This window comes from Chrysochloris asiatica, unplaced genomic scaffold, assembly GCF_000296735.1.
Source record: "Chrysochloris asiatica unplaced genomic scaffold, ChrAsi1.0 scaffold00081, whole genome shotgun sequence".
NCBI lineage: Eukaryota > Metazoa > Chordata > Mammalia > Afrosoricida > Chrysochloridae > Chrysochloris > Chrysochloris asiatica.
In genome coordinates this window covers 8,653,701-8,678,763 of record NW_006408599.1, presented here as the reverse complement: position 1 = coordinate 8,678,763, position 25,063 = coordinate 8,653,701, and the positions used below count along the sequence as shown (strand labels likewise).

The window sequence follows — 25,063 nt, the reverse complement described above, 5'->3', positions numbered from 1 at the left end:
CTTGTAGGATATATTCATAGGTATTTATGTGAGGCACTATACTCTAAAGGAGTCCCAGGTGGCACTGTAGGATAAAACACTGGACTGCTAAACCATGGTCTGTGGTTCAAACCCACCAGCTGCTCCTTGGAAACCAACTCGACGACACTTAACAACAAAATGCTTTAGAGGTTACAGGTAGGTGTTTGGGACCCACACTACCAGAACCCACATTATGATCTCACCACTTACAGGTTGTGTATATGTACCCTTGGACAATTGCTTACTTTCATTGCATTTCATTTGCTTATTTGGTGTGGTTCTGTAGGATTAGCACTGGACTGTGAATCACAAGGTCAGCAGTTCAAATCCTCCGGCTGCTCCTCAGAAACCCTATTCAGGGTCACTGTGAGTAGAAACTGATTTGATGGTACTTAACAACAACCACAAGGAGCTCTGGTAGCGTAGTGGTTATGAATCAGGCTGTGAATCTCAGGGTCAGCAGTTTGAAACGATCAGCTGTTCCACAAGAGAAAGAGGCTTTCTGCTCCTGCAAAGATTTATAGCCTCGGAAACCCTGTACAGGATCGCCATGAGTCGGAACCGACTCCACGGCACATAACAACAACCACAATCTGTAAAGACATTCTTACTTCAGAGAGTCACTGTGGGGCGCTGTAGGATAAGCACTGGACTGCAAGGTTGTTTAATCCACCAGGTTGGAGGTTCAAACTCATCAGCCACTCCTCAGCAATTCTATATAAGATTGCTGTAAGTTGGAACTACGTGACAGCACTTAGCAATGCTTACAGTAAACCCTTACAGAGTGATCAGTTCTGTTATTTCTATCTCTTCTACTTAAGGGAAAGGATGTTTTCCCCTATAGTTCTCCCTGTACTTTCTAATTAGTTACTGCTGATATTGAAGGAATACGTTACTAATTTTTTTTGGTTGATTTTGTTTTCTCCCAACATAAAGAACTCATCAGTTCAAATATAGATGCTAGATTTTTCTAGATAAATTAGCATTTCTTTGTCCAGTTTGGTTATTAGGTTTGTGCAAGAATTATGAAATAAAAATAGCAAATTGTCCTTTTCTATCTCTGGATCCATTTATATAAGATAGCAGATATCCTTTCATTGTTTATTTGATAGACCTGGTGTGGCGCTGTGGGCTAATGTGTCAGACTGCAAAGTCGTTTGAACTGCAAAGTCAGTGGTTCAAGCTCACCAGCTGCTCCTTGGAAACCCTATTCAGGGTTGCTATGGGTTAGAATCGACTCAACAGCACTTGGCAACAACAACAACAACCCATAATATCAAGAGCCTTGCTGTAGCGCTGTAGGAAAAGCACTAGACTGCTAGCCATAAATAAGGTGAGTAGTTCAACCCCACTGCCACTCCTTGGAAACCCTATACAGGGTCAGTAGGGGTAAGAATGGACTCGATGGCACGCCACAACAATAACAACCACCCATAATATCACAACTACCAGTCGCTCCGTGGAAGAAAGATGAGTCTTTCTACTCCCGTAAGGATTTACACCCTCGGAAACCCTGTACAGGGTCGCTATGGGTCGGAACCGACTCGATGGCACTTAACAACAACAATAATATCACAGAGCTTTGGTGCTATTTTTCAGAGGTAGACATTTAGCTCTCCTTCATTTGTGTTTTTATCTGTCTGTTTAGATTGTCTACAACATCTTGAATCAAACTTGGCAATTTATATTTCCTAAGTAAATTGTGCACTTTATCAAGTCTTTCAAATTTATTGGCATAAAGTTGTACATAGTATTGCATTAAATTTGTTTTATCTTCTGTACTTCCACAGTTATATCCCTAGCTCATTTATAACGTGTTTGTGTTTTCTCTCCGTTTTGAACAGGCTGTTGTGTTTTATTGATGACGCTCCTTTTCTTTTTTGTTTCTATTTCATTTATTTCAACTTTTATTTGTATTAATTCATTTCTTCTGCCTTCGTTTGTTTATTTTCCATAGTTTTTGCTTATAAATGTCATGGAGCGTCTGACTACTACTTTGTATCTCATGAATTTGACTTATGTCCCTTCTGCTTCTGTTCATCTCAAAAGGTAGTAATTTGACTTTGATTTTTTTTTTTTTTAACCTTTCCTTACCTTAGTGTTAACTCATAAAATTGAGGGTTTTGCTGTTGTTATTTCCAAGTAGATTCGTTTGCTCTCTTTTTCTTGTTAATTTTTCATGTTCTTGCATGAAAATAATGTAAGTTATATCATGTCTGAATTTGTTGAGATTTCATGTCCCTTCTTTCAGGAAGACCCAATATGGGAAGTCAAGTTTAGAGCTAAACAGACCTCAGTCTAAACAGAGGCTACATTACCTAGCAGTCCAGGTGTGGCACTGGAGGATAAGCACTTGATTACAAGGTCAGTTTGAACCGCAAGGTTGGTGGTTCAAACTCACCAGCTGCTCCTTGGAAACCCTATACAGGGCCCAACTGCATGGCACTTAACAACAACAACAACAACATATCTGATGGATTCTTTTTATCTAGGTCTCATTTACATAATCTATTAAAGTAGAATATGAAGAATATCTATCGTGGGGCTGCTCTGTAGGGTAAACACAGGACTGCGAACCACAAGCACGCTGGTTTGAGTCCACCAGCCACTCCATAAGAGAAAGATATGGCTTTCTGCTCCCATAATGATTTACAGCCTCAGAAACCCTACACAGGGGGTTGTTATGAGTTGGCACCAACTGACAGCACATAATCTCAACAACAACAACATTCTGGAGCTGAGATGAAAATGAAGATAATGTATTTAAATGATAAAATAGTTTTAGCACATAGTAGTCAATACTAAATTATTAGCTAGTGTGATTACTATTATTACTATTTTATGAATATTTATTAATATTATTTGGACTTTTACCCCTTTTATTCTTCTGAGGGAATGTATATTAATTTGTGTCTCTCAGATCCTGGTTGCTGGCATTTTTCTAGATCTAGATATCTTAAAGCCAACAAAGTTGACATTCTTTGGCTCTTTCCCCCCACCTTCCTTTTCTTCAATATTATTGGGAACTAATGTGCCAGTCACTGGAAATAATTTATACATGTAATTTATACATGCACTGGACTGTGAACCACAAGGTCAGCAGTTGAAACCTACCACCTGCTCCTTGCAAACTCTATACAGGGTCACTATGAGTCAGAACCAATTAGACAACAACAATATATGTAATTATCACATATTGTTGTTGTTAAGTGCTTTCCAGTCAGTTTGGGTCCATAGGGACCCTGTACAGGGTTTCCAATGAGTGACTGGTAAGTCTGTACCACCGACCTTGTGGTTCAAACCACCCTTGCAGCCCAGTGCTTTATCCCACAGCACCACACCAGGACTCTATCACATATAATAATTTAAACATATGCACATTTAAACTTATATATGAGGGAACTTCAAAAAGGCATGGTGGTGAGAAAGGATTGTGGATAGCAGAGGAAGGAGGGAGAAATATAAGGCCTTGGGTAAACTTAGTGAAACCCATCAAGATGTTGCAAGACAAAAAAAGAAACTTATAAAGGCAAACGATCTTGTGGGTTTTGTAACGTGAGCAACTCCCCCGTCCCCTAAGCCACCTCAGGGCACAAGATGATGTATGTGAAGGTCTGTTTAGTTGTTGGTTTCTTTTTTTAATTTTATTTTTGTACAATGCCACATAATTATGCAGCTCCTTTAGAACATTCTGTCGTCTGGGAGATTTTCTTACAGAAATTCTAAAGAGCGTAGGCTCCCAGGAAACCAGCCAAGATCTACATGAAAGTATATTTATACATATGCCAAAATGAAAACCATAAAATAAGAACAAAGATACAAACTGGGCGTTTTAGCTGAAAGGCAACGAATGTGTTACCCTTAACACACCCATCACATTATAGAGAATACTAGAACTAGATGGGACTTTAGAGATTGTACCATAAAACCTTATATGTGTTTAGCTGAAAGCATGGTTTATATAGTCCACATGGCCACATCATAGATGGATACGTTCATTCCAATATAGCCACTGAGGATCCCAGGGCTTGGGATATATAAGTTCTTTAAATGTAATTGCACAAGCAGTTTGGTAAAAACCAAAGCCTTGCTTCGGATTTTCTTACTCCTAATCCAGTGCTCTTTCTGCCTCAGCACAGCTGATTTTTCCAATTACCTTCTTTTATAAAAGAGAAAGTTGTGACTCAGAAATGGAATTATGTAGAAATTCTCAAAGCAGAGCATTTATTCATTCATGCATTCACTCATTCATTTATTTCTTGAAAGTTTATGGGATAAGCACACACATACATAGGTGAACTTCAAATGGTTTGTGGAAGAATTCCATTATCTTTTTTTTTTTTTTTAATGATTTATTGTGAATTATGTGATAGTTTACATGGGAGAACATTAGTTTTACATCCCCTCCATGCAATCCTTCCCCCGTGCCCCCCAGGTCTTCAGCACACAGTCGCTCTCCCTCTCTGGATCCAAAGTCTCCACGTCATCATCTCTGGCTCCATTTCAGGCATCACTGCTTCTCTGGGTAGGGTCCCGCTCTCTGCTCTTCTCCCTTGATGGTCCTCGGGACCTCCGCTCCCAGACCGAAAAGTCAATCACTCCCCTCCTTGCTATAAAACGTCCACCTTTACATTTCCAACCCTCACGGTCAGTCCTGATAACAATTATTCACCATTGTATCACAAGAGACCCGTCTGCATTTCATTGCATCAGCCCCGCCTAGACAGATTGAATACTACTCACTGGAGATTCTACCTTCCTCCAGGCCCTCTGGGTCTAGGTTCCCTCTTGAAAGCTTGTAAGCCGGTCACTTCTTGCCTTTGTAGCCCCCAGCCCCCCATTTTGGGTAGCCAATGTCCAAGTTGCCCATCCCTGTCTATCCATTATCTTTTAATCCATTTTTTCCATGAGCTTTTGGAAGTCCCGTTGTATACATATAATATTTTTTTTTAAATAGAAAAGGTAATCAAATTCTACAATAAAAGCAAGAATAAAGGAAAGTTGAGGACAAGAATAACACAAGCAACCACTAGGAGTGAATCCAAGCATACTATGTTGTTGTTGTTAAGTGCTGTCAAGTCGATTCCAACCCATAGTGACCCTGTATAAGGTTTCCGAGGAGCAGCTGGTGAGCTTGAACCACCGACCTTGCAGTTCAAACGGCTTTGCAGTCTGGCACATTAACCTGCAGTGTCACACCAGGGCTCCCATGCTATGTTGTTGTTGTTGTTATGTGTCATGGAGTCGGTTCCAACTCATAACGACCCTGTACAGGGTTTCTGAGGCTATAAATCTTTACAGGAGCAGAAAGCCTCATCTTTCTCCCGCGGAAAGACTGGTAGTTTTGAACTGCTGACCGTGAGATTGGCAGCCCAATTCGTAACCACTACGCTACCAGAGCTCCTCCCATGCTATGAGGGGTAAGGTTGTAAAGCTCTACAGGAGCAGAAAGCCTCATCTTTCTCCTGCAGAACAGCTGGTAGTTTTGAACTGCTGATCATGAGATTAGCAGCCCAATTCGTAACCACTGCTCTACCAGAAAGGAGCTCTGGTAGCATCGTTTTTACGAATCGGGCTGCGAACTGCAAGGTCAGCAGTTCGAAACTACCAGCTGTTCCGCAGAAGAAAGATGAGGCTTTCTGCTCCCGTAAAGATTTACAGCCTCGAAACCTTGTACAGGGTCGCTATGAGTCAGAACCGACTCATAGGCTCATAACCACCAACAACCACACTACCAGAGATGAAGGATGGGAGGCAACACTTAATCCCACCTTAACTTTGATCTGATTTATGGGAGGTTCTCTAGGGTGTAGGATGGACTATCTTTCATCTTACAAGAGATAAAAGGAGAGACTTAAGGAGAGAATGAACTACTTACTACTATCAAGCTAGAAGAGACAGGAGTGAAGTGTGTTCTTTTGACGTGGGGGCCTTGCACTCTGAAGCTTCTAGATTCTAAGAAAGATCGATGCCAAGATGTGTGGAGATCTCCAAGGAATACTGCGGCTATAGAGGCTGAAAAGAGTCAAGGACCTTTACCCAGAGCTGACAAAGAGAAAGCTTTCCCAAAGAGCAGATATTCTGAATTTGGACTCCTATATTGTGAGATAATAAATTCCTGGTTGTTAAAGCTATCTACTTGTGGTATTTCTGTAATAGTATGGACATCTTTGAGAGGTAGGTACAGAATGCAGATCTTCACTGTTGGGCTTGGATACCAAGCTTCCTTTTTTTTTTTTTTTTTTTAAATCTTTGAGCTTCTCATGGAACTAATACTTCATAGAACCCATGACTAGAAAATACCAACTAAAGGAATGGATGGACTTTATGTGCTTCAGGCAATAATGTTGTTGTTATTTGTTGTTAAGTGCCGGCGAGTCGGTTCCGACCCATAGCGACCCTGAACAGGGTTTCCGAGGCTGTAAATCTTTACGGGAGCAGAAAGTCTCATCTTTCTCCCGCTGAGCCACTGGTAGTTTCAAACTGCTGACTTTATGGTTCACAGCCCGATTCGTAACCACTACGCTAGTACAGGTATATTTCTTACAACCACGCTTTTGTGAATGGTTAACGGGCAGACAGCAGCAAGGTGTACTGTTTGTCAAGAACCTGGCTAAACTTCATGCATGAAGCCAGAGAGGTGTGGGCTTAGGCCCTATCCTAAAAGTTAGGAAGCCACAACAAAACATCTGCCTAAATGAATGCACATCACTCACTAGGCCTACTCCCTGCAATTGCTTACAGACAGTCAGAATTGGCGCCAAGGTCTCTTCTTAGGGTCAGTGCTTTCTACTATTCTAGCAGATTCTGTTTTAACAATGAAAGTAAGCAGCTTCCAGCTAACCCTGAATATTAAACACACATATTTATCTCCTCTCCCTCCTAAACTCACATAAAAATGGCAGTAACAGTATAGAAAGGACAATTTTGAGTTTGAACATTTTACTTGAACTCATGTTTATTAATATATTTTCTTTAGAATTGGAAGAGAAATACTCAGGGTCGGTCTGCTAACCTCAAGGTCAGCAGTTTGAAACTACCCTGGGAGAAAGATGAAGCTTTTTGTTCCCGCAAAGATGTACAGCTTCAGAAACTTTATATAGGGTTACTATGAGTCAGAACCCACTCTATGGCACATAACCACCACCACCAATCCTAACTTACCTCCTATCTGGACAAGAGAACCCCTCTGGGTTTCAGTTTCCTCCTCTAAATGATCTGAAACTATTGAAACATTACAATTGTTCATTGTTGTTCTTGTTAATAGGTGTTGTTGAATCATTTCCGATTCATAACAACCTTATGCACAACTGAATGAAACAGTGCCCAGTCCTACTCCATCCTTCCTATTGTCGTTACACTTGAGCCCATTGCTGCTGTCACTGTGCCAATCCATCTCATTGGGGATCTTCCTCTTTTTTACTAACCCTCCATTTTACCTAGCATGATGTCCATCCCCAGGGACTGGTCCCTCCTGATGATATGTCCAAAGTATGAGAGATGAAGTCTGGCCATGCTGGCTTCTAAGTAGCATTCATGCTGTACTTCTTTGTTCTTCTGGCAGTCCACGTTACTTTTACTATTCTTCTCCAACACCATAACTCAAAAGCATTAATTCTTCTACTGTCTTCCTTTTTCATTGTTCAACTTTCATATGCATATGAAGCTAATGAAAATTCCATGGCTTGGGTCAGGCACACCTTAGTTCTCAAACTGATATCTTTACTCTTGAACATTTTAAAGGGGTCTTGTGCAGCAGATTTGTCTAATGCAATATGTTGTTGTTGGTAGCGTTGTTCAATTTTTCTTATATAAGAGATAACCATCTTAGCAAATTTTGTCAGGCAAATGTACATACCCTCCAAATGCAAAACAAAGCAAAACATTGCAAGATTCCTTTCTCTGGCAAAGACAATTATATCATCCAGCATGATTTTTCTGTTTACTTTGGTTGCCAAGAAGCACAGCACTAAAATTATCTCACGTTCAGAAACTCTTCCATTTCAGGATCCTGTAACCATTTTCTTCCTTTCCCTCCTTACAAATGGTTTCTGATCAGTCATACCTTTATGTTGATTTATTACACAAGGGGACCTCAAAACATTCTTGTAAAAAATCCATTATCTTTTTTTTTAAAGGACAATTCAGTTTTATTCCAACAATGAGACATTAGTTTTTTATGAAACTGTCAATATTTATAAAACATATAGAGACCTTGTTGTTGTTGTTGTTGTTAAGTGCCATCGAGTCGGGTCCGACCCATAGCGACCCTGTACAGGGTTTCCGAGGGTGTAAATCTTTACGGGAGTAGAAAGCCTCATCTTTCTCCCGCGGAGTGGCTGGTAGTTTCGAACTGCTGACCTTAAGGTTCGCAGCCCGATTCGTAACCACTACGCTACCAGAGCTCCTTACAGTAGACCAAATACCTCTGAAACAGAGAAGCACCTGTATACTTGTGTGTATTTTAAAAACTTCTCTAATGAATAAGGATATTGTCAATTCGGGACATAGATTGAACTTTGTATCATAACCAGTTATTCACAGTAAAAAGGTTCACCAAGAAAACAGTTTGGTTAACTTACTGTTGACTTCACTTACTAAAGTTATAAGAATGAAACTTGAATTATCAGTGAATATTAGTTGCTTTAACATGGAGCAAGTCTCATTTAGTTGTCCTGTGAGCAATATAGTCCACAATATAGTCCTGGTGTGGTTCAAGCTCACCAGTCGCTCCTCGGAAACCCTGTATAGGGTCGCTATGGATTGGATCCAACTTGAGGGCACTTAACAACAACAACAACATAGAGCTAAAATAAGCAGGGGCATGAGAAGGACAGAGGTAAGAAAAGGACAGGAAAAAGAAAAAGAAACTTGCTGACTCTGCAGTTGATTTTATTTCTTAACGGTTTCTTATTCCCTTCAAATACCTTCCATTCACACCCCAAGTAAAGCAGTTGGCAGAGAACACAACACATGGATGAGAAGCTCAGCACATGCAGTGTATCTGGCCCCCAGGTTCATTATCTTTTAATTCCATTTTTTCCACAAACATTTGAAGCCCCTTGTAGGTTTGATTTATCTGAATAAAGTACAATTCCTCTGGAAGTGGGCATGGCATGTATTGTAAAACTGAACAAATGAAACAAACTCTCTATAGGGTTTCCAAGGCTGTAAATCTTTACCAAGACTACCATATCCTTCTATTGTGGAGTGGCTGGTGGGTTCAAACCCCTGAGCTTTTGGCTAGCAGCCAAGTGCTTAAACCACTGCACTACCTGGGCTCTTTCCTAGCACATTTATTGTTGTTGCTAAGTACTATAGAGTTGGTTCAGACCCATAGCAACCCTGTATACGGTTTCTGAGGAGTGGCTAGTGCATTTGAACCACCGACCTTGCGGTTCAAATTGACCTTGTGGTCCTTATTGTTGTTAAGTGTCATTGAGTCAGTTCCGACTCATAGCATCCCTGTACATGGTTACCAAGGAGTGGCTGCTGATCTTAAACAGCCTGACCTTGCAGTTCAAACTGACTTTGCAGTCCAGAGCACTACCCTACATAGCCACACCAGGATGTTGTTTTTGTTAAGTGCCATCCAGTCATTCCTACTCAAGGTGACCCTGTCTAGGGTTTTGGAGGAGTGGCTGGTGGATGTGAACAGGTGACCTTGCATTATACCTTAGTGCCATGCCAGCTGTTCTTATTAAGCTGCCTGCAAATGGAGTTATTAAACTTGCCCTTGCCCACGAAATTCTTAGAGCTTTGAGCAAATTGGGAAGGTCCCCTAGAGGTAGAGTTAGTTTTCCTGGCTAAATTTAAAGGCATCCCACTTCTGTAGGACAACTCTCTCTCAAGTACCTGCTAATGGATTGTATTGTTTTGTTTCTGATGCTTCCTACAAGTGTTGGTAATTTCACATTTGCAACCTTAATAGACAATTTTCAAAGCTTGTTGAAATTGAAGCTGCACTTCATTTTAGGAAACCTGGGTCTTGGGTTTGTTTTTTCCTTTTCTTTTATGTTTCTTGCCTCTTTACCAGCATTAGGATGAGCTGCAGAAGCTCACAGCACACTCTTGCCCATTTATCTTCCTTAGGAGAAAGCTGAGGCTTTCCACTCCCATAAAGATTTACAGACTCGGAACCCCTATACAGGGTCACTATGAGTCGGAACCGACTCCACGGTACTTAACAACCACAAGAAGCTTTCCAGAGCTCTTTCAGGGCAAAGGTTAGTTTGTCCTGTCTCACACACCCAAAAACCAAGTGGTGGAATCTTTGGGTCATGAGCAAGTGAGATAAGATAATCATTATGATCATCCACTTGAGTATTTTACTTACAAAATATGAGGGGGTTTCAAAAAACTCATGGAAAAATGGAATGAAAAGATATGGATTTTTTTCCTCAAACATTTAGAAGCCCCCTTGTACTTATAAACCACCTGCCAGTAAATAATTCTGACTCCTAGTGACACTGTATAGGGTTTCTGAGACTAAAACTTTCCAGGAGCAGACAGCCTAGCTTTCTCCTGTGGAGCAACTGGTGGGCTTGAACTGCCGACTTTGCAATTAGCAGCCCAGTGTTTCACCTATAGCACCACCAGGTCTCTCTCATACATATGTTGTTGTTGTTAAGTACTGTTGGGTCAATTCCAACTCATAGTGACCCTGTGTAGGGTTTCTGAGGAGCAGCTGGTGGGTTTGAACCACTGACCTTGTGGTTTTCAGTCCAGTGCGGATCCTACAGTGCCATATCAGGAGTCTCAGACAAACAATGCTAGCTAATTCTGTGACTGTCACTTTGCAAAAAGTACTCAACAAATATTAATGCTTTTCTTCCTTATAATAAGTCCATAAAAATCAAACCCAACCCATTGCTGGTGAGTTGATTCCGACTCGTAGAGACCTTATAGGCTAGAGTAGAACTTCCCCATAAGGTTTCCAAGGCTATAAATCTTTATGGAAGCAGACTGGGACATGTTTCTCCCACAGGTTGTCTAGTGGGATAGAATTGCTGCAAGTGAGCACTTTATCCACTCTGTCACCAGGATTCCTATACAAAGTTTATGTTGTTGTTGGTAAGTCCTACTCATAGCAACCCTGTATAGGGTTCCCAAGGAACAAATGGTGAGTTTGACCTGCTGACCTTGTGATTCAAACTAACCTTAAAGCACAGTGCTTATCCTAGGGTGCCACACCAGGATTACTATGTTAAGTGCCAACAAATTCATTTCAACTCATAGTGACCTTGTATAGGGTTTCCAGGAGTGATTGGTGAATGTAAACTGCTGACCCTGTAGCTCAAACTGACCTTGTAGTCCAGTGCATTATCCCATACAGCCAAACCAGGACTCCGGGACTCCTAAGGCGGTGGTATGCCATGGAATTGGTTCTGACTCATAGCAAAATTGTATAGGGTTTCCAAGACTCTAAATCTTTGTTGTTGTTGTTAGGTGCCATCGAGACATTACCAATGTATAGTGACCCTATGCACAACAGAACAAAACACTGCCTGGTCCTGGGCCAACCTCACAATCATTACTACATCTAAGCCCATCGCGGCCCCATTGTGCCAAACCATTTTGTTGGGGGTCTTCCTCTTTTTTTCCAAACCTCCACTTTGCCAAACATGATATCCTTCTATAGTGATTGGTTCCTTCTATTATATATCAGAAGTATGAGAGACAAAGTCTGGCCATCCTGGCTTCCAAGGAGCACTCTGGCTGTACGTCCTCCAACACAGACTTGTTTGTTCTTTTGCCAGTTGATAAAACTTTCAATATTATCCTCAAACACCATAACTCAAATGCATCAATTCTTCTACGATCTTCCTTATTCACTGTCCAGTTTTCGCATGCATACGAGGTTATTGAAAATGCCGTGGCTTGGCTCAGGCACACCTTAGTCCTAAAACTGACATCTTTGCTCTTTAACACTTTAAAGGGGTTCCTGTAGCAGATTTGCTTAACATAATGCATTGTTTGATTTCTTGACTGCTGCTTCCATGAGTATTGATAGTTGATCCGAGCAAAATGAAGTCATTGACAACTTTAATATTTTCTACACCGATCTGAATGTTGTTTATTGGTCCAGTGATGAGGATTATTGTTTTTTGTTTTACATCCATAAATCTCTTTACATTCGTAAATCTTTACTGGATCAGAAATCCTCATTGTTCTCCAAAGGAAACGGAGTAGTTTGGAATTGCTGTCCTTGAGGTTAACAGCCGGACTAGTAACAACTACACTGCCAGAGGACTCCTATATGCAGGTACTATTGCCATTTTACAGGTGAAATATATAGATTTCAAGTCACTTGTTTGAGGTCTCACAGCAAGGGAGCAATGGTATGACCTTGGGCAAGTTACTTACCTTTAATGGGAAAATAAGCATAAAGAACTTTACCTTCTTCAAAATGACCATTACATGAAACTAGGAATCAGATACCATTCAAACTCATGGCTACCTTATGTATCAGAGGTTTGCTCCATAGAGTTTTAAATAGTGGAATTTTTCAGAGTAAATCACTAGGCTTTTCTTCCAGGGTACCTCTTACCTCTGGGTGAACTCAAATCTCCAGCCTTTCAGGGAGCAGTTGAGCACATTAACCATTGTTTCACCCAGGGCCATTACCATTGTATGACATAGGTATGAATACACTTTTACAGATGACAAAACTGAAGTTCAATTGGATGGAGAAACTTGCCCCAACAGAATTAGAGATAGAAGTAGGATTGGAACAAAAATCTATAGAATCCAAAGATCCCCTAATTGCGTGGCAGATGGAAAGGTGATGATAGTTTTCCAGGTCACAATTTGTTATAGCTGCTGCTGCTGTCACTGTTGTTATTTGCCACAGAAAAACACTTCCCTTCCCCTAGTGCAGGGAGAAAAATACCAGTGATAAGAAGGCAGCTGATTCTGTCTCCAAGTCTGCAGATCTAAGGCCATGCATAATTTACTCAACACTGTCCTGCAGTCACTTAAACTGAGGCAAGACCTCCATCAATTCACATCTGCATACACTCATTGATTACTTTTTTATTTTACTGATACACATCTAGGGCCTTCAGGGAGCTGCTCCAACACCTGCCTCAGTATACCTGCAGCCTCAAGTAGAACTGAGGCACGGAGTGAGCCCCAAAACAAGTCCTAGGAAGAAAATGACTCCATAGACTAGAATAAACCAAACCCCAAACTCACTGCCATTAAGTGGATTCCAGCTCATAGCAACCCTGTTCTCAGATTGTGTATCTTCCTCCTGAAGAACTGTTGGAGGGTTTGAACTGCTGAACTTGCAGTTAGAAATTCAGTGCTTATCCTAGAGCACCACCAGCTTGTATAGGCTAGGACAGTTCATGTTAAATTAATTTTCTGGTTAACTGAGATGAAACCCATGAACTACCCTTCCCTACATTTTCTAATACATAGGCTGTAAAGGTTGTTAAATGTCTTATTTTGTTTTCTGTCTTAACAAAGATTATATTGTGTATACTTGAGTCTTAAAAATTGATGCTCTCACATGATCACAGGATTATTTTTTTGAGTCATAGAATGTCAAGGAGAGCAGAAGTTCAAATAGGAAGACATACTCAGAAAGGGATTGAAGAGGAGAAGAAAGTATTTACTTTTTTTGGGAGTGGCTGTTGAAGATCAAACACTATGATAACAAGGGCGGATGTGACTCCCCCTGGAATCCTCAAGTTGATAGAACATTAGCCATCATTGTCAAAAAATCTCACTTCATTTCCTAGGTAGTCAAACTGTGGCACATAGAAGAAAGTGACTTATCCAAGGTCACTCAGCAAGTTGTTCCCCAAGTACCCATGTTTCTTCACACTAATTTTAAACCTACAATTTGAAATCTCAGCATGAGCATAACCTGAATTGTTTATAGAGGTTTGCTGCATAGTTTCCTATATGTCTTCCCTTTCCCCCAATTACTTATCCTTGCAGATACGGGCATAAAGGCACAGATGGGCTAAATACTACTACATTTCTGCAGAGACAGAATTCAAAGCTGGAGTTAAGTTTGTGCTATTAAACATCACAACTGATGGCTTTTTAGTAAACACCTTCAAGATGCCTGGTTTTGTTCCCAAACTATCCGCCCGGGCTGCAGAGGGACATAGAACAGGACTGGGACTGTCCACAGAAAAACAAAACAAAACAAAACAAAAACAAATTACCACTGCTGGTTGCAGCCTGGGCATGGATTTGATTTAATTAATTTTATTCTTCTGCTTTTCTTCCCAATAACCAGCACAAGGTTATATTCTTGCCCTTTGCTGAGAAAGGACATGGAAAAAGGTCATTTTGTAGAAGATCAGGCCCAGACCATTTACAATGCATCCCTCCTCCCCCACTGAAAAGGAAATGCCAGGCTTTGGGGGCGGAGACTTACCCGCAGAACATGAAGATGGTGCTGGAGGTAGCATCATAGGGCAAAGGCAGAGCCTGCTGCAGACATAGCTGCTCACAACCGCCGTTAAAGCCGTCAGAACAGTCGATGCCTTTGGAGTGGTCGTAGCAGCCTGAGCCATCCTTCATGGGCCTCAGCTCCTCTGGGCACTGCTCAGAGAGAGGACAACAATGTGGTTATGGCTGAAGAGGTGGTGGCCCCATCACACCCTCTCCTCCCACCTTCTGAAAAGGGACATGTGTTTTGGTTCAGGAAATCTAAGTTGTCCTGCTTGCCCACTCAATAGCTGCACGGCCCTAGACAAACAAGTTCCTTATATCTCCTAACCTTGGTGTCCTCACCTGTGAAACAGGAGTTTTTTGGACATCTGCCTCATAGAGTTGTGAGAAAGAATAGGGGTAATGTTGCCAAAGTGCTTATAACACCTTGGTTCACACAACAACCACATAGAAAATGGTAGCTTCTAAGAATACTGCAGACAGTTGGGGTGGTGCTAACCGTCAGTCACTCAGCTACCAATGGCAAGCATGGAGATATGAGTCCACCCAAAGGCAACTCAGATGAGACACCTGGCGATCTACTTAAAAAAAATCAGTCATTGAAAACTCTGTGGACACTTATTCTACTCTGACACACATAGGGTTGCCGTGAGTTAGAATCCACTCCAAGGGAACTGATTTATTAATATTGATATTGCTGGAAACATCATATTTTATTATTATCACTACTGTTAGAAAATAAAACTCATAGAGTCACCAAGATTCCTTACTACTGCAAAAAATCTTTTTAAGGTATTAAAAAACAAAGATGTTACTTGGAGGACTGTGATGTACCTGCCTCAAGATATGGTATTTTAAACTACCTCACAGGGGCTCTGGTAGCGTAGTGGTTACAGATTGGGCTGCGAACTGCAAGGTCAGTAGTTTGAAACTACCAGCTGTTCCACGGGAGAAAGATGAGGCTTTCTGCTCCCATAAAGATTTACAGCCTCGGACACCCTGTACAGGGTCGGTATGAGTCGGAACCGACTCCATGGCACATAACAACAACAACAACAACATGCAATTACCATGCCTAAATACCAAATAAAGAAGACTGGAGAAGCACTGATGCATCTGAAATATGCTGTTGGCAAAGAATATTGAATATGCCATGAACTTCCAGAAGAACAAACAATCTGTGTTGGAAGAAGTACAGCCAGCATATACCTTAGAAGTGAGGATGGTAAGACGTTATCTCATGTACTTCAGACATGTGATCAAGAGGAATCATTTCCTGAAGGACATGATGCTTAGTAAAGTACAGGTTAATCAAAAAAAAAAAAAAAAAAAAGGAAGATACTCATAAGATGAGTTTGAGAGCAGCTGGCACAGTGGACTCAAACAGTAATTGTGAGGACGGTCAAAAAGGGCAGTGTTTTGTTCTGCTGTATGTAAGAGTCACTATGAGTTGGAACTGACTCAGTGGAACCTAGCAATGTGACGGGCTGTAAAGGTCACTCTCAATGTGGGTTCAAATCCAGACTCTTCTCTGCTTTTATTGTGTGATCTGAGCCAAGGTACTCACCCACTCTGAACCTCAACTTCATCTTTTACATATATATTTTAAAGTTTTTATTGTGAATTGAGTGATAGTTTACATGTATTTCGCTTCATTGCAATGGTAGCAATCCCTTCCATGCATCATGTTTCAACAGTATTTGCTTCCAGTCCCTCTGTTTTTTTTTGTTTGTTTGTTTTTTGTTTTTTTGTTTTTTGTTTTGAATATACACAAAAACACTCAAGAATATATAATCATTTAAACAACCAACCAAAGGGCACATTTGCAAGCCTGCCTCCTGGTTGCCAGCACACAGTTTTTCTCTTTCCATGAGTCTAGAGTTCTCAGCTGCTCTATCTCTTCATGTCATGATCTCTGCCTCCATCTCTGGTGTCACTGCTTCTCTGGATAGGGTCCCGCATTCCTCTCGTGTTCTTCTCCCTTGATGGTCCTAGGATACTCTGTTCCTGGATTGTTAGACTAACTACTCCCCGCTTTTTGTTACAAAACTTCTACCTTTGCAGTTGTGACAATTACAATGAATCATGATAATAATTACTCACTTTTGAATCATAAGAATCTTATCCCCATCTCCTTTCACCAGCCCTGTCTAGACAGGGTGAAAACTATTCAGTGGAGGTTCTACCTCCCCACCCCCCATATTCTGAAACTAAATTTCCTCTTGGAAATTTGTAAGCCAGTTACTTTGTGCCTTTATTGTCCCCTCATTTTAGGTAGCCAATGTGCAAGTTGCCAGTCCCTATCAACCCTGTGTACAGAAGGGATAAGATTGATCTTTGATATGAAGATTCCTTTTCTCTCAGTTGGTATTTTGAGCTACTACATCCATACATATAGGTCAAGTTCCTCAAATTGTAGCAATTTACACTTGTTTCATTTATCAATTTTTCTTTTTTTTTTTTCCTCTAGTCAAGTTCTGATCATCAAGCAATCGAACCTAGGTCAAATGGGTACTATCTGCAAGTTTGAGTTTTTGTGCATCTCCCCTCACTTCATGTCAGCTGGATGCTTCGCTCTCAGTATTAACTCTCCATGGCTATGTCCTTGTCCATGGGCTCAGATGTCCCCAGGTCTCCCCATACTCCAGCCCTTCCTCTTCTCTCTGTTATCTCCAGGTTGACCAGAGTCTATGGAATATGGTCGAACTCAGACTATTTCTTCTTTGCTGCCTTTACCCCTTTTCCACTCACCAGTAGACCAACGTGGTCGCCAGCAAGCTTACATGCCTGTTCGTTTGTTCCCTTTGAGTTTCAGTCTTGGAGGGGGCTTTGTTCAACTTCATCTATTAAACAAACATGACACCTACACCTACTGATTTATCATGAAGCTTAGATTGGATCATTCAAGCACACACCTTATGTCTTAGTTATCTAGTACTGTAACAACAGAAATACCGCAAGCAGATGGTTTTAAGAAAGAGAACTCTATTCTCTTTCAGTTTTGGAGGTTAGAATCCTAAACTCAGAATGCAGATTCTAGGGGAAGGGCCTGCCTTCTGTGTTCTTTGGCAATCTTCATGTGACTTGTTTTCTTTTCTTCCTGTCACTACCTGCTTGCTTACTTGTTTAATCTTTTTTATATTTCAAAAGATATTGACTTAAGATGGAAAAGACAATTGCAAACTTTATATGGAAAGGAAGGAGACCAAGGATAAGCAAAGCACTGCTTAAAAGGAAGAACAAGGTTGGAAGCCTCTCACTCCCTGATTTCAAAATTTACTACATGGCCACAGTGGTCAAAACAACCTGGTACTGGTACAATGAAAGATACATTGATCAGTGGAACAGAATTGAGAATCCAGAAATTAACTCATCCACATACAGCCAACTGATTTTTGACGAAGTGCCTAGGTATATTGCATGGGGAAAAGATAGTCTCTTTAACAGATGGTACTGGCAGAACTGGAAAGCGATATGCAAAGGATTGAAACAAGACCTTTACCTCAGGCCCTATACGAAAACCGACTCAGCATGGATTTAAGACCTAAATGTGAATCCCCAAATTATGAAAGTCATCAATGAAAAAATAGGGACATATGTGAGGGCTCTAATACAGGGAATACACAGACTACCAAACATTTTGAAAATTACACAAAAGTAGACAAAATAGATGAGTGGGACATACTAAAATTTAAAAACTTGTGTGCATCAAAAGACTTCACCAAAAGAGTAAAAAGGGAACCCACAGGATGGGAAAAAATCTTTTGCAATGACATATCAGATAAGGGACTCACTTCTAAAATATATAGGAAACTACAACACCTCTACAAGAATAAGACAAATAACCCAATTAAAAAAATGGGCACAGGACATGAACAGATACTTCACCAAGGAAGAGATCCTGGCAGACAATAAACATATGAAGAAATGTTCACGATCACTAACCATTAGAGAGATGCAAATCAAAACAACAATGAGATATCATCTCACACCAGCAATAACAGCAAAGATCAAAAAAGTAGAGGACAATAAATGTTGGTGGGGATGTGGAGAGATTGGGATGCTCCTGCATTGCTGGTGGGACTGCAAAACAGTCCAGCCTCCCTGGAAAGCAATATGGCATTTCCTCAGAAGGTTGGAAATAGAAATATCTTATGATCCAGCAATCCCACAAGAAATACGAGCCATAACACGAATAAATATACCCACACCAATGTTCATAGCAGCCCTATGTACAATAGCAAAAAGATGGAGACAGCCTAAGTGCCCATCAACTGAAGAATGGATAAACAAACTGTGGTACATAAACACAATGGAATAGTATGCCACCCTGAAGAACAACAAGGAAGCTGCGAGCCACCGCATAACATGGATGAACCTCAAGGACATAATGCTGAGTGAAACTAGTCAGTCACAAAAGGAGAAATACTTAGGACCATTATTGTAAAAGAGTAGGAAAAAGAACCCACCATACAGGGGAGGAAAAAAAAAAAAAAAAATATATATATATTTGCTGATCACCAGGCTGTATGGGATGAAAGGAGGGATGGAGTGAGGGGAAGATAGAGCACAGGGTAAGGAATAGACACAGGATAGCTTGGGGTCAGGGGGGCAATACACAAGAAGGGGGAGTGGAATGGAAGAACAAGGCTGATAGGAGAACAGTTAGGCAGGTTCGCATGGGCTAAGTGGAACAGAGGTAAATGATGAAGTATGCACACCTTGGAACAACAGGGCTCTGGAATACAGGGATTGAGGCTTGGTTTGAAGGGGTAAAAGAGGGGAATAGTGTTAAGATGCTTGGCTGTCTTTTGAATCTTGGTTTCCCTTGCCTAATATTGTAAAATAGACACTTGAGGTGGGGAGAAAGAAATAGCCAGAATCATCACTACAGAAAGCTTGTAAGTCCATCTTCATCCTATAACTGATTGGAATACCTTAAAGGGGGCTAGAAGTTGCCCAGTGAAAGAGGCTTCCTGTGGAGCCTTTACATTGCACAAGACCATAGATGGAATCCAGAACGCCATCCAGAACTGACTGAGGTAGGAAATTTCCACTGAAAAGGATGACCAGCTTGGAGAGGCTAGAAGAACAGAAGATACTTCATGAAAGAAACACCTGCAGGAAAAATCCAAAACAATAATGGCAATCTGATTGATTACTACAAGAACAAGTAAGCTGTTTGCCCGAGAGCCATCAAGGCAAGTGGTCGGGACTCCTCAGTCTAAGACTCCCCTTCTAAGACTGAGACTCAGGGGGAATACATGAGCAGGCACGTGGTCTGGATGGTGACCACATTGGTCACCAGTAAGGGAAGAGGCGGAAAAAACAGCAATGAAGTTGGGAACTAAGCCTGACCACATTCAATAGACCCCCATGAACCTGGCCAGAAGTACAGCAGGACCCGGGGACTCTTGGGCCCAGAGGCAGTGACATGACCACATAGGACTAGAGTGGAGAGTGAAGCATCCAGCTGATATGAAGTGAGGGGAGAGGCGCAAGAACACCCATACTTGCATACAGTACCCACTTGACCTGGCTTCGATGGCTGGATGATCAGAACTCGACTAGAAGAAGAAAGAAGGCAAAAAAAAAAAGAGTAACCTACTACAATTTGATGAACTTTACCTATACTTATGGACATAGTAGCTCAAAAAAGGTAACAAATTTTTACAGCAAGGATCACTCCCACCCCCTTGGTACACAGGGTTGACAGGGATAGGCAACATAGACATTGGCTACCCAAAATGGGGGTTGCCCTATAAAGGCAAGAAGTGACTAGCTTACAAGCTGTCAACAGGGAGGCCTAATTCCAGATGGGGCCGGGGAAGGTAGAATCACCACTGAATGATTTCCAATCAGTTGGGACCAGGCTGGTGAAAGGAAATGGGGATAAGACTCTTGTGATACAATAGTGAGTAATTGCCATCAGGTCTGACAGAGAGGCTAGGAAATATAGAGGTAGATGTTTTTTGACAAAAGGAGGAGAGTGACTGATTTTGCAGCCCAGGAGCAAAGGTCCTTGGGACCATCAAGTGAGAAGATTGGAGAGCGGGACCTTACCCAGAGAGGCAGTGATGCCAGGGATGGAGACAGAGATGATGATGGAGACAGAGACGATGACGTGGACAGATGGAGCGGCTGGGGACACTGGACTCAGGGAGGGAGTAGGGCAGTGTGCTGCTGGCGGGGGTGGTGGCGCAAGCTGGGCCTGTGTGGTGCACTCTTTGGGGTTATATGATGATACAAGGATGGGACTGTAATCATTGCAATGAAACAAAATATGATAGCATGAGTGTAAAGTTGATGTTCTCCCATGTAAACCTCACAATAAAAACTTAAAAAAAAAATTGACTTAAGACACACCCTACACTAATTCTGTCTCATTAACATAACAGAAACCTATTCCTAAAGGAGATTTAACTGTTACAAGGACTAGGATTAACAACACATGGTTGTTTGCTTGGGTTGTTGTTGTAGTTGTTAGGTGCCATTGAGTCAGTACCAACTCACAGCGATCCTATGCACAACAGAACGAAACTGCCTGATCCTGGGCCAACCTCACAGTTGTTGCAACGCTTGACCACATTGATGCTGCCACTTTGCCAATCCATCTCGCTGGGGGTCTTCCTCTTTTTCTCTGACCCTCCACCTTACCAAACATAATATCCTTGCAGCGGTAAGGATAACAACCTGTGAAATGCAGATGATACAACTTTGCTTGTTGTATCATTCAATTCAATTCAATCAATATCATTTGATATTCATAAAATGTGAATTCCTTTCTTGTCTTGAATGGGTTTTTTTTGTACCCTGGTCTCTGGAGCCTTCAGAGAGAGTCCCATGTTCTCACAACAGGAGCAATCAAAGAACTCCTAACTGAATTGCTTGTTTCCAGGAAACTATCTTCCTTACTGGGCATCAGAGTGATATTTCTAAATTGAAATCACTCCCCAGCTTATAAAAATGAATCACTGAAAATAATATGGCATCTTGCTTAAGCTGATAGTCAAGGTCCTCTAAACTGTGAGTCCGGGTTCTCTGCTCAGATAGTGGTCACTGCTTCCCCTAACCATAATGAACACTCTGGTTCTTAAACACATGTCACTGATTCCAACCTCAGGTCTTTGTATCTTTGCTGCCCACAACCCACAGTGCTTCTTAGAGTGTCTGGTATGTCCTCTGTGAATGGAAGATCTAAGATCGTGTGCAATCAGTTAACCACGTGCCATCCAGTTGATCTGACTCATAGTAATTCCACGTGTGTCAGAGTAGAACTTTGCTCTACAGGGGTCTCAAGGGTTGAATTTTTTTGGAAGTTGGTCTTCAGGTCTTTCTTCCAAGGTACCTCTGGGTAGACTGAAACTGCCAACCTTTTTTATTAGCAGCCAAACGTGTTAATCATTTGCACCACCCAGGGACTGCTGGCTGTGGGAACAACAGACTATTTTCTTAATTTTGTTTCCCCATTATCCTTGTACCGGCCAGCACATGGAGAAATAATTCCAACTCTCCAGCCTTTAGAAGAGAAAATGAGCTAGTATGTTTCCATTCAGTTGCTCTGCTGTCATTTTCTGTCCACAAAGATTAACATGCAGAGCCCAGCCTTCCTCACCCATCACTAGACATAACTGATTAATATGCTCTCCCCAGCCCCTCCACCTGAACCAATTCCCCAGTTCCCTTCCAAGCTGTGGTATTGAGCACCGTCAATCACAAAACACACACACAAATTAATTTTTTAAAAAAACACAGAAAAAGGTCAGCCCTCTTGGAAATTAAATTTTGTCTAAGAAGACTCATAATTACTAATGCACAAGAGAGTTCTTAGAGACATTTGAGAGTGGCACCAGGAAATGTGAAGCAGAAAGTAGGTTACACATGGCCTTTGTCAAACTGCGGAAAGGTTATAAAACTGCCACATTTTTGCTAAAAAAGAACAATCCATTTTCCATGTGAGGAAACTGCTGTATTTATTAATACAGGTTCAGCGGAGGTCCTTCCCTATCTCTGAACAGACACTATGATGCAGGAGGGACCTGGTCACAGGTTCATTCTAGATTCATTTGCTGGGTCTGGAGGATGATATCTCTTCATCCACAGAGACCTCGGGAAAAACTTTGGAGAGAGCAGTTGACCCTTTCAGTAAGTAAGAGGGGCGTTCTGGGACAGGTATCAGTCACAAATTCCCATGATTCTTTATCACTTTCTTTCTTTATAAAAGTATATATATATATGGTACTAGAAAACAGGCCTTCTCTAAGCACTGTATGTGTCTTTACTGATTGAATCCTTTAACAGTCACAAAACTTAGTGTGGTAGGCTGATAATGGCCAACAAAGATGTGTTTCTGTTGCTAAGTGACATGCAGTCAATTCTGACTCATAGTGACCCTGTACAGGGCTTCTGAGAGTCTGAATGTTTGCAGGAGCAGAAAGCCTCATCTCGCCAAAGGTATGTCCACATCCGAATTCCTAGAATCTGTGAATGGGACCTTCCATGTAAAATGTATGCAGTTGTGAATAAGTTCAGTAAGGCTCTAGAGATGAGGAGCTGATGCTGGATTATCCAGCTGTTCCCTATCTGCCACCACAAGTGCCCTTATATGAGAGAAGCAGAGGGAGATTAAACACACACAGAGATGTGAAGACAGGGGCAGAGACAGCAATGATGCAGTCACAGCCAAGAAATGCCAGCAGCCATCCGAAGCTAAAAGAGGAAAGAAGTAGATCTGCCCCAAGATTTGCTGGAGGGGGAGTAGTATCTCTGCTGACACCTTGATTTCAGACTTCAGACTTCTAGAACTATGAGAGACTAAATGTCTGCTATTTTAAGCCACCCAGCTTGTGGTGATTTGCTACAGCAGTCACTGAAAACTAATACAAATTGTTTTTGTTGTTGTTAAGCGCTGTCGAGTCCTTTCTGACTCATAGCAACCCTGTATAGGGTTTCCAAGGAGCAGATGGTGTGTCTGAACAACCAACCTTGTGGTTAGCTGTCCAATGCTGATCCCACAGGGCCACACCAGGACCATTATTCTGATTTTAAAGATTAGCGAAGGTTACTCAGCTCAGAGTTGGCAGAGGCAGGCTGGGCAAATCGCTTTACCACTCCCTGTCACTTACTGATTAATAAATGTCCAGGCTTCAGATGTGAGAGCAAGTGTTAACCTTCTGTAGAGAACTCCAGCAAGATGGACTGACACAGTGGACTGCACCAATGGGCTCAAAAATGACAACTGTGAGGATGGCCAAGGACCAGGCAGTGTTGGAGCTGACTCAACTATACCTAACAACAATAACAATGACCTCCTGAAATGGCTAAATGGGGTCTTTACAAAGATATGCCCACATCTTAAACCCTGGAATCTGTGAATGTGACTTTATTTGGAAAATGTTTTGTATCTATGAATAAAGACCTTGAGATGAGATCATCTGTGATTATCCACATGGTCCCTAAATGCAATGACAAGAAACAGAAGAGGAGAAAATACAGAGAGAAGAGGAAAAGGTCTTGTGAATATGGAGGCAGAAATTGGAGACATGCAATCTTATTGACCTTCCCAAAGAACCAGCTATTTGCTTCATTGATTTTTTTCAATGCTTTTCTGTTTTCAATTGTATTGATTTCTTTCCTTTTGCTTGCTCTGGGTTGATTTTATTCTCTCTTTTTTAGGCTATTGAGGTAGGAGCTTAGATTATTGATTTTAGACACTCCTATTTTCTAATGCATGCATTTATGTATGCATTTAATGTTATAAATGGAATATTGGTGTGATGCTGTGGGGTAATGCACTGGACTGCAAGGTCAGTTTGAACTGCAAGGTCAGTGGTCCAAGCTCACCAGTTGCTCCTTGGAAATCCTATACAATGTTGTTATGAGTCTGAATCGACTCAATGGACCTTAACAACAACAACAATGTTATAAATTTCCTTTTCATTAAATAGAAAGACACAGATACTTTAAAGATAAGGATGGGTCACATCTTTAGCTGTGTCCCACACATTTTGATATGTTGAATTTTCATTTTATGCAGTTCAATGGATTTCTTTATGACCTTTTAGACTTCCTCTTGATCCATACATTATTTAGAAGTATGTTACTTAATTTCCAAGTGTTTGGAGATTTCCCTATTATCTTTCTGTTATTGTTTCCTAGTTTGATTTCATTACACAGAAGAACATTCTCTGCATAATTTCAAGCTTTGACATTTGTTGAGATTTCTTTCATGGCCCAGGTTATTGATCTATCTGGGTATGCGTTTCATGGGAACTTTAAAATAATGTGTTTTCTTTGTTGTCATTGAGCAGAATATTCTATATGTGTTAGCTGATGGTGTTACTATGTTCTCTTTTTATGCTAATTTTCTGTCTACTTGTTTATGAGTTGTTGAAGGAGTGGTTTTGTATCCAACTTAAATTGTGGGTGCATCTATTTATCCTTTCATATCGGGACACTTTGAAATTCATTTCTTGTACACAGAATATAGTTGGGTTGTGTTTTAAAATTCACTCTAATCAAGGCTTATGTTATGTGCCATCGAGTCGGTTCTGACCCATAGTGACCCTGTACAGGGTTTCCGAGGGTGTAAATCTTTACGGGAGTAGAAAGCCTCATCTTTCTCCCG

The 25,063-nt window shown here is 41.2% G+C and overlaps 1 protein-coding gene across 3 annotated transcripts in view; it reads right to left on the bottom strand.

Annotated features, from left to right (window-relative positions):
• The window catches only part of ASTN2 (astrotactin 2), a 1,331,668-nt gene that overhangs the window by 471,288 nt on the left and 835,317 nt on the right, over positions 1-25,063 (bottom strand). For all 3 annotated transcript variants that reach the window (XM_006865679.1, XM_006865678.1, XM_006865680.1), the window contains one exon: positions 14,420-14,586. In XM_006865679.1, coding sequence (XP_006865741.1) covers positions 14,420-14,586 — 167 coding nt within the window. The remainder of the gene's footprint in view (positions 1-14,419; positions 14,587-25,063) is intronic.